The sequence below is a fragment of the Saccoglossus kowalevskii genome, chromosome 6 (assembly GCF_978046115.1).
Source record: "Saccoglossus kowalevskii chromosome 6, keSacKowa6.1, whole genome shotgun sequence".
Taxonomy (NCBI): domain Eukaryota; kingdom Metazoa; phylum Hemichordata; class Enteropneusta; family Harrimaniidae; genus Saccoglossus; species Saccoglossus kowalevskii.
In genome coordinates this window covers 34,152,351-34,171,606 of record NC_140646.1, presented here as the reverse complement: position 1 = coordinate 34,171,606, position 19,256 = coordinate 34,152,351, and the positions used below count along the sequence as shown (strand labels likewise).

The following is a 19,256-nucleotide window of genomic DNA, read 5'->3' as shown; positions in this document are numbered from 1 at the left end:
AGAACTTCACGATAGCGGCTTGCTTCATTCAATGAATGGTGATCGTTGTAAAGTGCATTTACTGGCGTTGTCAATCGAAATCATCACTGGTTTTATAAGGAAAAATACAGTTATTTTCGGTATAACACTTTTAATTGAATCATACATGCAAAGCATCATGGGTACCCACACAGTTCATGGATGATTTGATTACTATAGTTACATACTGTTTTAATGAGAGAAAAAAGCTGTGTGATACAGGAATGATTTTATAGTGGCGATGATTTTCAACGCGAGTTTTTTTACGCAGAATGTCACAATGACCTTCTTGAAATTTACAGTCCCATGAATGTGCTCTGCACATTATAGAACCATAGAACTCGACAATTTATGGTATATTTGTTATCTTATCTGTAGAGCATAGGCCTCAGAAAGAGTTTATCTCCGATTAGAAGCGTCAAAATTGAGAAGCTTACAAATGAATAGCATTGTGGGTAGATCTGAGGTTTGATATGACTGTCCCTGTCACAATTGACATAACGCACTGTTTCCCCATGGGGAATGCGGTTTTCCTTCTGGAGACGTGCTTTCTAACAGAGGAAATGTAGTACAAAATTTACATTTGACTGTTTTTCTGTTGGTATATGTATATGTGAGCAGTAGATTTGCTTGGCAATGGAGAAAGTATAGCTGTCAGTTTCGCGTTCTCCTCACTTGAATTTGTTTATAGTTTTTTTTTTTATTTTGTCTTTTTAATCCTCCTGAATGATCTCTGCTTTATGAAATAACTATTAACTTGTTATCATATCATGGTTGAGTAATTAAGGGTTTGTTATTCATCAATATTGATTATGAATTTACCACATCATGTCGATTATCATTGGGCTTGTAATGAAGAAATAAACAGTGTTATCAGGGTCTCAAATATATATCATGGGAGCTAGGTGACGCAGCGGATGTAAGCATAAAACAAAAACTACTCTATCAGTATTAGGACATACCAGGAATTAAAGTTAGATTGTATTTGAGGTTGAAGTATTTGAGATTACTGTATTTTGCTTTATTACCGTAGTACACTTATCATATTCCCTAATGGAAGCGCATGTTATGAACAATTGCATTTATTCACAGTGTGAGACTTTGTATCGTCTATTGAATCACCCAAACGTATCTGTCATTTACGAAATCACATTCTTTTCAGATATTCTAATGTTGCGTAGCACAAATGAGAGGTGATATCATACTGATGTCTGTTTTCCATATGTTCATCTGTGTTGAATCTTGTTCTACTGACATTCCAAGAACAAATGCACATACATGTATGCATTGAAATTTTAAATTAAATGGATTTAAATTTTGTAAATAGTGTCGATCAATGTCTGATAACAGCTTTTAATTAATCAGTACATGTGTACCATGTTCTTTGTACATTTGTATCTTTGCAACTGTTCACTCAAATAGATTGAAACATTGTACATGCTTGTTGTTTGTGAAGTTAAATCAATAAATGGTAATAGTTTATAATAGTCGGCAGTGTATCAGCTAATGTGTAAACTACCAGGATTTTTCTTTATCGTTACCAATACATCATCGATTCATCGATAAACATCCAAGCAACGTAAAAATCTTTTGAGTGTCCTGATATTAATTTGGAATTAATCAACGCAATTCATTTTCTATAGTCGACAGCAATTAATTAACACACAGGAGCATATTCAGTTTATGTCCAGTTATTGGTTGATCTCGTGTAGTTGTGTAATTTGCGTGGAGGTGTCTATCACCTGGCTGGTCATTCTTAGCTACTGTAAAATACTTTATTTTAGCTGGAATTAATTTTCGCTGAAAAGACATTTTGGGTGTTTTGTGCAAAATATATTTTCACTGATTGTTGATGATTTGAATGTAAAATATAGGAACAAAAGGTATATTTGCTGGATTTTATTTTCACTGAATCATCCCTTTAGCGAAACTAAAGTATTCTACAGTATGTGATTTGTATTGACATTTCAGTAATATCTACTTGTGTTTGATGTCCAACATGGCAGATTGGCTAAGTAGATTTAATACAATACAATAATGTATATATTAACAAGCAAACTTTTTTTCATTTTATTATTTAACTATCAGTAACAGACTTTGTAGACTGGCTCGGGGCTATATATACTCTCTGACGCCAAACTGTTGAACAGGGTTCAAATTTCCGTGGTTTGATGTTGCAGTTATATATTTGTTATATATTATATATTCACAGTTTCGTCAAAGAATGATTAAACTCAACATGTATTCATTTTGTTCAATCCATTGAATTTTTCATTTCGGTGAAATAAAAACACAGTTACATTTGAATGTTTCAGTATTTGTGTATTATTGTCTGGTGCACAACTTGTATATAACTCCACAATGTGACGTAAGACTTGGCAGATCAAAAATCTGTATCACCACAGCCTGACGTCACATTTTACAGAAGAATTGTTTCATTGTACACGCTACCTGCATCAGAAGATTGTTTCCAGCTTGGGGCTTATATGATCTGTTAGATGATAATGAGAAACATGGTCCACATTGACAAGCTTGTGTATCTCAAAAAAATTGAGATTTAAATAATTTCCTTACGAATTGCAATAAAAATCATGAACGGAATAATTTGTATACGAGTTGTGCACAATGATATACTGTTATTTGGTTTTATATCAGCAATAATTCCACATTCAAGAATCCATCGTTTCATATTTCCGTACTCTTGAAATTTGCATGTGATGAAGATATAATCCTACAAGTTTTCTATCATTCCAAGCCACATCGTGAAATTGTATATATAAATATTATGTAAAAATGTGTAAATCTGCGACTGCTACTTTAATACCGTGAGGACATACAAAGAGTGATTAACACAAATCCATCTTTTCTTACATGTACACATATACGTGCAGCTTTTCATACGTGTCATTAATTTTAGCTATTAACTCCCATAATTTTTCCTGTTGAAAATTTTATTGCAATATTTTGCACATTTTTATGCATTTTTGTTACTTTTAAACCAAATGCACATAATTTCCCGTTGCCTACAAGTTTTGAACAACATTTTTGAAAGAAAAAACACATTATGCAGGAACGGATGACATCAGTGTTGAATCGCATTGTGGCATATACATGTATATGTACGTGTATGTATGAATCACAACGGCTCTAGGGGGAGGCATGAGTCTCTTGCACCTCCTGTGCCTCCCTCCAAATCCACCACTGTTCCGAGTATTTATTTCTAGGCAAAAATAAGTCACTGGTTTCAGGCAAAATATATAAAATAAAACTCTGCACTCCTTGTGTGCAAGTATTAAGGAGTAGGCTATCCTGGATATTCATAATGCTGCTTGTCATCTGCAGCTGAGATCAGATATTAAGGCTGTATTACTATATTTTACAGGCGCCCATAATATTGATACCTTCATTCCTGTATGTCCTTGTCAAAAACATTCATTTTTATCTTTAAGAAACAAGGCGAGAACAAATATTCATTTTCATTATGATAAAGTACAAGATAATATCTTTTGAACACGTATTATTAATCTTGCAGAACCTAAGTAAAGAACGTTTTGTGCCCCAGAAAACAAATTTTTAAATCAATTTTTTTTTAATTTGTGTACATAATACCAGAAATATGAATATTGTTTTCTGGACCTAAAAATCATTTATCCTGAGATATTAATTACCGTAGTAGGGAGTTGAAATTAAAAAAAAGTGTTTAATTGCCTGTCCTAGTATTGATGTGAGATAAATTAAAACATATTTTACATAAAATTGTCATTCTTGGTTCATAATTTCATAGGGGTTTATCTCTTTGAGAGCACCATTTTCAACTTTTATACAGTCTGCTTCTTCTGCACATGAAATGTTGATAAAAATTGACAAACTTTTTAATCAAAAACTAAAAGATATACCTAAACTTGTCTGTATGGGTTAAAATGATAATGAAATTTAGTTACAATTTCACAAAATGTGAAAATATTTGCACTAAATTTTGGGTGGGAAAAATATCTGACACTCAAAAGGTTTGACAATTCTGAAAGCATGGTTTTGGTACTGTAACCCCAAGTGGTCAGTAGTAGAAACTGTTCATCTGACCATAGCGACAAGTACTTTCCATATTTACCCATCTTAATTTTGACTCCCTGATTAGAAGTTGATGAAAGCTGTAAATACTGGATTACCAGCATCTGAAATTTTAAATATACAAATGTAGCCTTTTCATCAGCAGTTCCCTTTTCACAGCACAAATTCACGAAATAGTCCCGTTTATAGTCTGCACTTTCCTTCAGAAGATTTGGACAAAAATAGCAAAATTTTTTAGTAAAAAACTGAAAATTGACTCTGTTGGCTCCAAATTTAGGGTTCATTTCCAGAAATATTGAAGAATATTAGAAAAGAGTGCAGAAACATTTAGGCGAGAAAGTTTGGTGGTGAAAGGGTTTAGTTGAAAAATAACAGAACATGTTTCAACTCTATCAATTTTATGAGTAGTAAGTTTGCAACATGTCAAAATATTGAGGAAAAAACATTTGGAACAGATAACCCAATCTACTCACAATACTTCAAATGGGAACATAGTTGCTGGTACTCGGATTCATAAATATTAGCATAAATTTGCATATTATATATTAGCATAAATTTACATATGATATATTAGCATCTTTTCAATCAATAGTTGTTGGCTTTTTCGCACTGCAGGTGTGATGAGCTATTGAGATACATGTAGTGCATCTGTCTGTCCTCCTGTCTGTCTGGTGGGTCATTTGTGTTGGAATTTGGTATGATATTTTTGAAACGTATCTCAAAATGACGTCTAGATAATGGAATTGAATTTTGGGTACATAATTATCATAAAAAAAGTCACTATGAAATACTTTACTTCTTCATGCATTTATTGCTATTTTAGATTTTTAGTTTCTCAAGTGAAAGCAAATATATGTATTTTTAATACACTTATTTATATTTGCATGGATACCACATGCAACAATGTATGTGCACAGTTTTTGGCAATGGATATTATATATTCTCCTCAATATCTCCAATTATAAATGTCACAAAAACGTGCATTTTCACTGGTTGGATTATCCACCTAACTTCAGTTTGGGGGATTAAGCTTCCCTTTGAAAGTGTTTTCTTATATCAACACAGTATTTCAGTAAAATATGATGTCGTAAGGCAATCATACAACTTGCCATTGTGTTTGTCATAAATCTTAAGAAGTCTGTTCAGTCCTCTTTCATAAAATAAACAAGCATAAATTTTATTTTTCCAAAAACAAATTGATGTTCATTTGGTCCAAAATTAAAAAAGAAATTAGACCAAAATGTTGACTGGTAAAATCACAGCTTTCAAAAAGGAAATTATCCCATTGTTCTAGTTATTTATTTCAAAACTTTTTTACAAATCAACATGAGCGAAGTAACTCGTATTCATCTTGAGCACTAAAGATAAGTTACCTTGCGTTCACTGTGAGAATTGCGTCTTTGACTTGCCTGCAGCACTGACTGTAGTTATAGTGCCTCTATTCTTATGGGATGACTTATCTCTCTGTTTTTTTTCTTACTGCTGCTATTAGTCTAATACTTGACAGAGAGTCCCCAGACACCATCTCACCTAAGTAATCCCGCCTTTTGTATTTAGTATTGTATTTTTATTGTTTTCAGAGCGAACTTGATCGACATATTCAGGAGCATCGGGCCGAGGAAGCTGGAGATCGCATTTATCCATGTAGAATATGCACTAAAGAATTCAATAAATCATCTCTTCTGAAAGAGCACATGAAAAGTCATTACAAAGTCAGGTATGAGGGCTTTTTCAACCATAATTATGTTTAGAACTATGAGTAAGGTAATTGCCCTGTATTTTGGATTTCGCTTCACTGTCTGAAGTTGACGTAATTCTGCAAAGTTTACTGTCAATGTTAAATTCTGTCTCTTTCCTATACAAATCTTGATTGAAATTTTCAATTCTTTCGATCAAAACCGGTAAGCATCCCTATCTTTTTATCTGGTTCAAACTATTGTTGAAATGGTTATAAAATGGTTGTCATAGATTTTTTTTGACAGGAAAAATCTGGTCATGAAAGGGTTAATCTGGCTTGAACTATATTGTGGAGTGATACAAACCATGGCTGCCAATAAACCTTGTGCATGTCTTCCAAATGGTCACACATCCTTATTTATACTTTGTGGGGGTAAAAATTTACCGGTACTATCAATCAGAATTGCCCCCCCCCCCCCAAGTTGTCATTTAAGTTAAAAAAAACAATTAAAAATGGCAAAAACATTTCCTAAATAGTGGTAACAATCACCCCCACCCCCTCATACCAGGGTGTGTGACTTTCAGGGGTCATGCATAAGGCATATTACTCCTCTCTGATTGGGTCTTTCATCAAACAATCCCCAGCTTCCACTTCTTACGTTATCCTTCATTGCTCTGTATATACACGTAAAACATTTACGCAAAGCTGGAACAGGTGCTCACCGAGAATGCTACCACATTGTAAAGATTGCAAATTACCCTAGTTCCATCTCACAGTCTAATGTATTTTATTTGTTTATGAACCACTGATTTACACTAGTCTGAAGGACAAATAATTTTATTACCATCTGTCAATCATTTTAAAAGTTGAATCACCAGTAAAGTTGCAATGGTCTCTGTCCTCACAATTATTTGTTTTGTTGTTGACAATGTTTAGACATAGACTAGAGCTCATTTTCAGACTAGTAGATTTTTATTTCCCATCATATACAGATCTTGTTTTTTTCACTTTCAACCAACTAATACACAGTTTCAAACACAGATCCTGATGTCTAATTGATGAATAATGTTACAATGCATATTATGTTTCAAGTCAGACAGAGCCGATTTCCATTGAAATACAATATGCTATACATCGCCCAACCATCATTTCTGCTGACCCCATCGTAGTATGGTCCATAGTATGCTCCAACGGCCATTTCCACAGACCCCGTCATAGGATTGGTCATTTTCCACTGACCCCGTCATAGTATGCTCCAACAGCCATTTCCACTGACCCCGTCATAGCATTGGTCACTTCCACTGACCCCGTCATAGTATGCCCCAATGACCATTTCCACTGACCCCGACATAGCATTGGTCATTTTTATTGGCCCGTCATAGTATGCTCCAATGGCCATTTCCACTGACCTTGTCATAGCATTGGTCTTTTCCACTGACCCCGTCATAGCATTGGTCATTTCCACAGACCCCGTCATAGCATTGGTCATTTCCACTGACCCCGTCATAGCATTGGTCATTTCCACTAACCCCGTCATAGCATTGGTCACTTCCACTGACCCTGTCATAGCATTGGTCATTTTTATTGGCCCTGTCATAGTATGCTCCAATGTTCATTTCCACTGACCCTGTCATAGTATTGGTCATTTCCACTGACCCCGTCAAAGCATTGGTCACTTCCACTGACCCCGACATAGCATTGGTCATTTTTATTTGCCATGTCATAGTATGCTCCAACGGCCATTTCCACTGACCCTGTCATAGTATGCTCCAATGGTCATTTCCACTTACCCTGTCATAGTATGCTCCAATGGCCATTTCCACTGACCCTGTCATAGCATTGGTCATTTCCACTGACCCCGTCATAGCATTGGTCATTTCCACTGACCCTGTCATGGCATTGGTCATTTCCACTTACCCCGTCATAGCATTGGTCATTTCCACTGACCCCCGTCATAGCATTGGTCATTTCCACTGACCCTGTCATAGCATTGGTCATTTCCACTTACCCCGTCATAGCATTGGTCATTTCCACTGACCCCCGTCATAGCATTGGTCATTTCTACTGACCCCGTCATAGCATTGGTCATTTCCACTGACCCCGTCATAGCATTGGTCATTTCCACTGACCCCCGTCATAGCATTGGTCATTTCCACTGATTCCATCATAGCATTGTCCAGTGATCATTACCATTGACTCTATGGAAGAGAGTTATGAAAGTATACAATACGATTGAGATTCTTTGTTCTCAGATTTCCAACCCAGAGGCATAAACCACACTGTGCATGGATGCATTACATTGTATTGTGTTGCATACAATGAAGAACAGCATAAATTTATTTCCAGTTACATTATCTCGTATAGTCATCTGTGAAATATAAATAATTTCCTGTAATTTCGTATTTTGAATAAAAATTAATTTGAGTGCTGCTGATTTATGAACTGCATTTCTGTTATCACTTTAGCAGCATTTCGCTAAAATGAAACCCACATCACGTAGGTTTGTAGCTGTTAGCGTGTTATTGAATGCCAAATACCAAATGGGTCTCCATTCTTTCAATAATAGGGAGCTTTATTAAATATTGATGTAAAAAGTAAAATTAAATTGTGGGGTTGCTAGAAAATGTATTCACTTTAACTTTGTATTAAAATGTTGCAATTGTTGCTACATGTATCCGAAAGTATGGGTTTATATTTAGAAAATTTGAATTGAAAAATTTGTATGTTGTTATTGATAAGGAACCTACTATTATATATATTTTTTTTTTTTAAATTGTCATTTAATTTTAAAAGTTTTTAGAGTGATAACATTTTTGAATATTTTTTAACGAAAAGTTCTTTTCCAAAATACATTGCATGTATGCTCATAATGTATCTTTTGCTTGAACCCCTTCAATAAGTAAATTTATACACACAAACTATAATTGGGTGTTATTATCGCTATGGGTCCATGCAACATGTATGTATTCTTCACTTGTTTTACACGAAATAACAGCGACTGAAACGCATTAACTTAATAGTTTACACCATGTGTGTGATCATTGTGAATTTACTGTAAACACTGTTAATATTGTAAAATATAGTTCTAATTGAACAGGTAATGTTTTAAGAGTTTCATGTACATTTGCATTAACTTCATAACCTACAGACAGTAATCATCTTCATTTTGAAAATTTGGTTCATGACGCCAATTTTTAGCAATAATTTTCGCAAAATATAAAAAAAAACTTTCATAAAACTATTGATCAGCCATAATACTTGGCAGACATCTTTAAATGTTGATGTCTGTTTATGAAATATATCTTTCTATATAAGTATTAAGGAAAGGAAGTCATCTTCCAAGATACTACTAAGCTTAATCTATTGTATCCTTTATTCATTGAGAGTAAAATGACTCGTGTCCCCTGACGTTTGATAAAACCTCTTCTTGAATTATAAATACCGTATTATGAAATCTACGAAAAAGTCATCTATGAATTGAATCGGTGGAATGGAATATGTCAACTTAAACCATGATGGCTCCAATTGCTTTTCTGTCACAGGTTTCTAACATCTGGGGTACGCATTGTAAAAAAACAAATTGCTTTCTATAGAAATAACTGAAACTGACTGAAATAAACTTCTTTGTAACAATTGAAAGCTATAAAAAAAAAATCTGATATTGTACTGATATGATCCGATTTGTGTTCAACTCTCTGCTGATGCTTCACAGCTTCATCTTTCAATCCCCACAAATATTTGTTATGTACGTCAAAGAAAATAAACAACCTGTTATTGCATTGTATCATATGAACTCATTGAAATTCCAAAGATTTCTTCTGATATGTTGCAAAAATGAGAAAATGTAGAGATATAATAAGAAGTGAGCGTAGTGCTGATGGAAAGGAACTCCATTTAGTAATCAATCATAATTCATATGTGTCAACTGATCAAATCTCCTAATTACTGGTATGCACGGAGTCATCAAAATTAATTACTGCCATATGCACTAATTTGATAATAATAATTCAACAGTGTGAATGTCAATTTATTTTTATGTCTTGAAAAGGAGTGGCACACATACATTATCATTACAGGTGAAATAACTATAGTTCTATTTTCATACCTCAGATTCAGATCCCAGCCTCGGATTCAAATCCAGTTTTTAGATTCAGATCTCAGCTCTGGTTCAGATCCAGATCCCTTCTTTGGATTAAGATCCCAGCCTTAGATTCAGATTCAGATTCAGATCCTTTGATTCAGATCCTTTGATTCAGATCCTTTGATTCAGATCTAGATTCCATCCATAATTTTAGATCCTGTCCTTGGTTTCAGATAACAGCCGCAGTTTCAGGTCCCGACCTCAGATTCACATCCTGGCCTCAGATTCACATCCTGGCCTCAGATTCACATCCTGGCCTCAGATTCACATCCTGGCCTCAGATTCACATCCTGGCCTCAGATTCACATCCTGGCCTCAGATTCACATCCTGGCCTCAGATTCACATCCTGGCCTCAGATTCACATCCTGGCCACAGGTTCACATCCCGACCTCAGATTCACATCCTGGCCTCAGATTCACATCCTGGCCTCAGATTCACATCCTGGCCTCAGATTCACATCCTGGCCTCAGATTCACATCCTGGCCTCAGATTCACATCCTGGCCTCAGATTCACATCCCGACCTCAGATTCACATCCTGGCCTCAGATTCACATCCTGGCCTCAGATTCACATCCTGACCTCAGATTCACATCCTGGCCTCAGATTCACATCCTGGCCTCAGATTCACATCCTGGCCACAGGTTCACATCCCGACCTCAGATTCACATCCTGGCCTCAGATTCACATCCTGGCCTCAGATTCACATCCTGACCTCAGATTCACATCCTGGCCTCAGATTCACATCCTGGCCTCAGATTCACATCCTGGCCTCAGATTCACATCCTGGCCTCAGATTCACATCCTGGCCTCAGATTCACATCCTGGCCTCAGATTCACATCCTGGCCACAGGTTCACATCCCGACCTCAGATTCACATCCTGGCCTCAGATTCACATCCTGGCCTCAGATTCACATCCTGACCTCAGATTCACATCCTGGCCTCAGATTCACATCCTGACCTCAGATTCACATCCTGACCTCAGATTCACATCCTGGCCTCAGATTCACATCCTGGCCTCAGATTCACATCCTGGCCTCAGATTCACATCCTGGCCTCAGATTCACATCCTGGCCACAGGTTCACATCCCGACCTCAGATTCACATCCTGGCCTCAGATTCACATCCTGGCCTCAGATTCACACCCTGGCCACAGGTTCACATCCCGACCTCAGATTCACATCCTGGCCTCAGATTCACATCCTGGCCTCAGATTCACATCCTGGCCTCAGATTCACATCCTGACCTCAGATTCACATCCTGGCCTCAGATTCACATCCTGGCCTCAGATTCACATCCCGACCTCAGATTCACATCCTGGCCTCAGATTCACATCCTGGCCTCAGATTCACATCCTGGCCTCAGATTCACATCCTGGCCACAGGTTCACATCCCGACCTCAGATTCACATCCTGGCCTCAGATTCACATCCTGGCCACAGGTTCACATCCCGACCTCAGATTCACATCCTGGCCTCAGATTCACATCCTGGCCTCAGATTCACATCCTGGCCTCAGATTCACATCCTGGCCACAGGTTCACATCCCGACCTCAGATTCACATCCTGGCCTCAGATTCACATCCTGGCCTCAGATTCACATCCTGGCCTCAGATTCACATCCTGGCCTCAGATTCACATCCTGGCCTCAGATTCACATCCTGGCCTCAGATTCACATCCTGGCCACAGGTTCACATCCCGACCTCAGATTCACATCCTGGCCTCAGATTCACATCCTGGCCTCAGATTCACATCCTGGCCACAGGTTCACATCCCGACCTCAGATTCACATCCTGGCCTCAGATTCACATCCTGGCCTCAGATTCACATCCTGGCCTCAGATTCACATCCTGACCTCAGATTCACATCCTGGCCTCAGATTCACATCCTGGCCTCAGATTCACATCCCGACCTCAGATTCACATCCTGGCCTCAGATTCACATCCTGGCCTCAGATTCACATCCTGACCTCAGATTCACATCCTGGCCTCAGATTCACATCCTGGCCTCAGATTCACATCCCGGCCTCAGATTCACATCCCGGCCTCAGATTCACATCCTGGCCTCAGATTCACATCCCGACCTCAGATTCACATCCTGGCCTCAGATTCACATCCTGGCCTCAGATTCACATCCTGGCCTCAGATTCACATCCCGGCCTCAGATTCACATCCCGGCCTCAGATTCACATCCTGGCCTCAGATTCACATCCTGGCCTCAGATTCACATCCTGGCCTCAGATTCACATCCTGGCCTCAGATTCACATCCTGGCCTCAGATTCACATCCTGGCCTCAGATTCACATCCTGGCCTCAGATTCACATCCCGGCCTCAGATTCACATCCTGGCCTCAGATTCACATCCCGGCCTCAGATTCACATCCTGGCCTCAGATTCACATCCCGACCTCAGATTCACATCCTGGCCTCAGATTCACATCCTGGCCTCAGATTCACATCCTGGCCTCAGATTCATAGCCTGGCCTCAGATTCACATCCTGGCCTCAGATTCACATCCCGACCTCAGATTCACATCCTGACCTCAGATTCACATCCTGGCCTCAGATTCACATCCTGACCTCAGATTCACATCCTGACCTCAGATTCACATCCTGACCTCAGATTCACATCCTGGCCTCAGATTCACATCATGGCCTCAGATTCACATCCTGGCCACAGATTCACATCCTGGCCTCAGATTCACATCCTGGCCTCAGATTCACATCCTGGCCTCAGATTCACATCCCGGCCTCAGATTCACATCCCGGCCTCAGATTCACATCCCGACCTCAGATTCACATCCTGGCCTCAGATTCACATCCTGGCCTCAGATTCACATCCTGGCCTCAGATTCACATCCTGGCCTCAGATTCACATCCCGGCCTCAGATTCACATCCTGGCCTCAGATTCACATCCTGGCCTCAGATTCACATCCTGGCCTCAGATTCACATCCCGACCTCAGATTCACATCCTGGCCTCAGATTCACATCCCGGCCTCAGATTCACATCCTGGCCTCAGATTCACATCCTGGCCTCAGATTCACATCCTGGCCTCAGATTCACATCCTGGCCTCAGATTCACATCCTGGCCTCAGATTCACATCCTGGCCACAGATTCACATCCTGGCCTCAGATTCACATCCTGGCCTCAGATTCACATCCTGACCTCAGATTCACATCCTGGCCTCAGATTCACATCCTGGCCACAGGTTCACATCCCGACCTCAGATTCACATCCTGGCCTCAGATTCACATCCTGGCCTCAGATTCACATCCTGGCCTCAGATTCACATCCTGGCCTCAGATTCACATCCTGGCATCAGATTCACATCCTGGCCTCAGATTCACATCCTGGCCTCAGATTCACATCCTGGCCTCAGATTCACATCCTGGCCTCAGATTCACATCCTGGCCTCAGATTCACATCCTGGCCTCAGATTCACATCCTGGCCTCAGATTCACATCCTGGCCTCAGATTCACATCCTGGCCTCAGATTCACATCCTGGCATCAGATTCACATCCTGGCCTCAGATTCACATCCTGGCCTCAGATTCACATCCTGGCCTCAGATTCACATCCTGGCATCAGATTCACATCCTGGCATCAGATTCACATCCTGGCATCAGATTCATACCTGTCTTCAGATCACAGCCGTAGTTTCAGGTCCTGGCCACAGATTCACATCCTGGCATCAGATTCACATCCCGACCTTAGATTCACATTCTGGCCTCAGATTCATACCTGTCTTCAGATCACAGCCTCAGTTTCAGGTCCCGGCCACAGATTCACATCCTGGCATCAGATTCATAGCCTGTCTTCAGATCACAGCCTCAGTTTCAGGTCCCGGCCACAGATTCACATCCTGGCATCAGATTCATAGCCTGTCCTCAGATTCAGATCACAGCCTCAGTTTCTGGTCCTAGTCACGGATTCACATCCTGGCATCAGATTCATACCCTGTCTTCAGATCACAGCCTCAGTTTCAGGTTCTGGCCACAGATTCACATCCTGGCATCAGATTCATACCCTGTCTTCAGATCACAGCCTCAGTTTCAGGTCCCGGCCACAGATTCACATCCTGGCATCAGATTCATAGCCTGTCAGATTAAGATCACAGCCTCAGTTTCAGGTTCGCATCAAGAATACCTCACTGTTGGGTACATGTAAGCCTGGCCTATTTAGATTGCCACCAATCATGGTCCAATCTATTTTCTACTACATGCATCAAAGTTAAATAATGTTCGCATCGAGAATACCTCACTGTTGGGTACATGTAAGCCTGGCCTATTTAGATTGCCACCAATCATGGTCCAATCTATTTTCTACTACATGCATCAAAGTTAAATAATGTTCGCATCGAGAATACCTCACTGTTGGGTACATGTAAGCCTGGCCTATTTAGATTGCCACCAATCATGGTCCAATCTATTTTCTACTACATGCATCAAAGTCAAATAATGTTCGCATCGAGAATACCTCACTGTTGGGTACATGTAAGCCTGGCCTATTTAGATTGCTACCAATCATAGTCCAATCTATTTTCTACTACGTGCATTAAAGTCAAATAATGTTCGCATCGAGAATACTTCCCTGTTGGGTACATATAAACCTGGCTTATTTAGATTGCCACCAATCATAGTCCAATCTATTTTCTACTACATGCATCAAAGTCAAATAATGTTCGCATCGAGAATACCTCATTGTTGGGTACATATAAACCTGGCTTATTTAGATTGCCACCAATCATAGTCCAATCTATTTTCTACTACATGCATCAAAGTCAAATAATGTTCGCATCTAGAATACCTCACTGTTGGGTACATATAACCCTGGCCTATTTAGATTGCCACCAATCATGGTCCAATCTATTTTCTACTACATGCATCAAAGTCAAATAATGTTCGCATCGAGAATACCTCACTGTTGGGTACATATAAACCTGGCTTATTTAGATTGCTACCAATCATAGTCCAATCTATTTTCTACTACGTGCATTAAAGTCAAATAATGTTCGCATCGAGAATACTTCCCTGTTGGGTACATATAAACCTGGCTTATTTAGATTGCCACCAATCATAGTCCAATCTATTTTCTACTACATGCATCAAAGTCAAATAATGTTCGCATCGAGAATACCTCATTGTTGGGTACATATAAACCTGGCTTATTTAGATTGCCACCAATCATAGTCCAATCTATTTTCTACTACATGCATCAAAGTCAAATAATGTTCGCATCTAGAATACCTCACTGTTGGGTACATATAACCCTGGCCTATTTAGATTGCCACCAATCATGGTCCAATCTATTTTCTACTACATGCATCAAAGTCAAATAATGTTCGCATCGAGAATACCTCACTGTTGGGTACATATAAACCTGGCTTATTTAGATTGCCACCAATCATAGTCCAATCTATTTTCTACTACATGCATCAAAGTCAAATAATGTTCGCATCGAGAATACCTGACCGTTGGGTACATGTTAGATTGCCACGAATCATGGTCCAATCAATTTGTACATAACTTGCATCCAAGTCAAATAATGTTCACATCGGGATTACCTCACTGTTGTGGAGTTATAACCCTCGCCTATATTAATATATTTATGGCTCAACCTTTTTCAATCATGTATGTCTGCATCGCAACTGTCTATATGTTGACCTTGCTGCATATTGTTCCTCAGTTTCAATGACCTCTTGAAAGATAACTGTCTGACTTCATTATTATTTTGATCAAAAATCAGAAGTTCTTGATTGATTTGGGCCTACAAATAACGTCATATTACCAGCATACGCAGAGCAGTCCTGATATTCCCTCTTGGCTGTTTTTTTACATCAACTCTAAAATAAAAAATAATGTATTTATTATAAACTGTTTAATATTTGCCGCTATCAGTTTTTTGCAAAATTAATTCTGGTTTATTCTCTCTTTAAATACTCCTTCATTGTGTTACTGTTTTTTCTCAAAATTCTTGTAAAAAAAAAGATGACGGAGTAAACTTAACAGTATTATTAGATGAGTGAGATCTGTTTACTGAAAAGTCAATACAATTATTATATCATGTACCTCAGAGAAAGTAAACTAAAAGATCAAACAAACAAATGAGTAAATCTATACAAAATTTTAGATTATGCTGCCTTTTAGTAGTATATGGTGAATGAATTTAGCAAGGTTAGGTATTAGGTAAATATCATTGCTAGTCATAATATTATTCAAAAAAAAAATGATATGTAATGTCATCTGCTCCTGCCTCCATTGTACAAGGGTATAGACAGATGCATGTCTTTGACTGGTGTTTTTTTGTTTGTTTTTTAACTCTCATGAGGTACAGGCCTCATGGGCCTGTCTGGCCATCTGTCTGTGTGTCTGACCGTGTGTCTGACTGTGTGTTTGTTTGTTTACAATATTAGGAAATAAATGTTCAGATGAAAACTTTATACATGTCATAAGTGAAAAAAAAAACAATTTGCTTTTTGGTCACGCAATCTAGTTGATTAATTTTATTTTATTCCAATAGCAAACAAGACATAATCTTGTTGAATCATTTTATTTTATTTTATTTTATTCCAATAGCACTAAAAATTTAATCTTGTTGATTAATTTTATCTCATCCCAATAGCAAACAAGACACTAAACAAACATTAGATTACTTTTCAAAATTATTCCATGTTCACAAAAGATAATACTGCTTTCCCAGTTGAATATTGAACAACTGATATTATTAATTTAGTTTAGCTCTGCTGTCATCAAAGATGAATTATATTTGTTTCGTAAAAAAACTAACTAATTTTTGATGTACTAATTGTTACTGGTTTCGACGTATGTCTGCTAAGGCTGAACCCTGTTCAATCAAATATTATTATTTAACTTTAATATAATTTTGCATAACAAAAGGTTTCCACTTTGGTATAAAATTGTTTCAATCATACTGAGAACTGATTACCTAATCACCTGTTTTATTATACGCCCCTGTCTGTGACATAGACGACTTTCCCGGAAGTAGCGAGACTGGGGTGCAAAAATACTCCTGCTTTGTCAGGCTGAAAAAACAACAAAACATGTTAGTTTGCTGATAATCGATAGAAGGGAATTTTATTTTTGTGATGGAAAATGGTATACCCAGAAGCACAATATTATGAGTGCAAGTTTACATTACACCCCAAAACGGCATGCGTCTATTGTCTACCATATGTCTGGGGGTCAGGATTGACACTAGAGGGCGCTATCCAACCTGTATGGAAGTTCCAAGTTCTTCATATATACAGCATGGCATCGTTGAAACGGCAACATCCCTGATGTTTCAATTTCAAACTTATCAGAGTAATTTATTGAAATGCAAATTAATTAAGCAAATTGCTACTGGTGAAACTTATTGAAAACATTTTAAGCAATAGTACAAGAGTGTTTTGGTTATTTTTTCAACTCGTAAAAATAAAATCAGTCAATCCAAGGCTCTATCAATAAAGTTAATGAAAAAAGGAAAAATTAATTGCGCATGAATAATTCATGTAAATAAGACATTTTTCAGCCAATCGTGTTATGTGCCCCCCCCCCCCCACCTCTAAGAAAAAACAAACAGACCCAATTTAGCATCACTTTTTTTATGGAAGATGTTTAGACAACAATGAGCAGCAATAAAATTAAACTATTTTGTGGAGATTACAAAAACAGTGAACTGGTTAAGGTAGTACCAAAAGCATACTTATGTATTCACCTTTCTTTTGAGCTTTTAAGAATCCAGAGTTATATATTTATATATTTGTTCATTGTTTACAGATCCAATTTGTTAATGAGTAGACCACTGAAACGGAATATTGATAGATCATCATTTTCCAATGAATGCATGCACTGTGGTAAAACATTTCAGAAGCCAAGCCAACTTGAAAGACACAATCGGATTCACACTGGTGAGTTAGTTGTAAAATGAAAAATGTAAAACTTACATGCATCTGTGTGAATTTGTCCGTCAAGATTTCTTCCGGTTATAGGCACTACAATCTGCAAGTCAATTTGCTATAATATCTAGTCTTGGAAAAAAGGGTTATTATAAATATAGAACAAATGAGTCTACGTACCCAACTTGTTAAGGAATAGGTGATTTTTCGTACAACTGCGAGATCTTGCGAACTGCGTGAAAGAAGCACACCGAACGTCTGCCGCAAAAATCAAACGATTTGATTTTGAACTCCAATTTCTTTATTTCGTAGCTCACATTGAACAGATCTTTGACAGGGGAATATGAATACCCTTACTTCATCGAAATTGACCGTCATCAAATTTGTACAGCACATTATTTTAGTGTGGATATACCCCTTAGAATACTTTTGCATTTGTTAAATCTCAAGCGAGGTTTGACGACGCTACGACCTTTGTTTGTCCTGTTTTTACGTTCGATTTCACGCATATCATAGGATCTTGCAGTGAACAGAAAATGGTCTATTAAAGAGAGTTATTTGATGAGTATTTACAGTGAAAACCAGTAAGATTTTGTCATTAAGATTGCTGTCATATACAAAACATCCAAAAAATCTTTTTAGCGAAAATTAATTCCAACTAAAGTAAAATATTTTACAGTACGTAAATAAATATTGTCAATTACCAGCAGACTAGTCTACAGTCTAGACATATTAACATTATTTCTAGGTGTAAATATGGTCAGGACTGTAGACAGTGTCTGTCGATAATCGACAATATTTTGAGGCATAGTAATTAGTTATTCTACTCTCACAACATCCATAGCAATCTCAATGATAAAATTTCAGTGGTTTTCACTTTTTCACTTTAATCAAATAGTAATCAGCGTTACCATAATGTCGATAATCCCAAAAAACAAAGCTGATTCAACTACACTGGTATTGGTAATATTCAAAATCTTGACTTACTCTAAATCAATCCACCATTTAATAACTGTTGTTTTTCACTGAAAGTCCATACACACATCTAAGGCTTGCTTGTTCTGGTTTTAAAATAAAACAGTTTGAAATGCAATCATGTCATCTCTTGGAAAAAGTTGTTTTCAAGAGGATTACATTTGGTGGTGTACGACCCAGTGCCTTGATACAATTCTAAGTACATATAATACATACTTACCGGAACATGCATATTACTGTTTCAAAACAGTTTACTGTAAAATACTTTATTTTATTAATTTTCGCTGAAAAGACTTTTTAAGTGTTTTGTATGGAGTTTATTTTTTTTATTGATTTTTGACTAGTTGAATGTACAATTTTATATTTTCACTGAACCATCAGCAAATATTGCAAAAATAATTTCCAAGCAAAAAGTGTTTTACAGTAGTTTTTACTAAGTTTGTACATGTAGGTCAAGGAAAAAGAATACAAAATGTGAAT

At 37.8% G+C, this 19,256-nt stretch overlaps 1 protein-coding gene across 1 annotated transcript in view; it reads left to right on the top strand.

Annotated features, from left to right (window-relative positions):
• The window catches only part of LOC100373717 (zinc finger protein 236-like), a 69,950-nt gene that overhangs the window by 39,733 nt on the left and 10,961 nt on the right, over nt 1–19,256 (top strand). The window contains exons 3-4 of the mRNA XM_085500428.1: nt 5,667–5,803; nt 17,683–17,813. Coding sequence (XP_085356554.1) covers nt 5,667–5,803; nt 17,683–17,813 — 268 coding nt within the window. The remainder of the gene's footprint in view (nt 1–5,666; nt 5,804–17,682; nt 17,814–19,256) is intronic.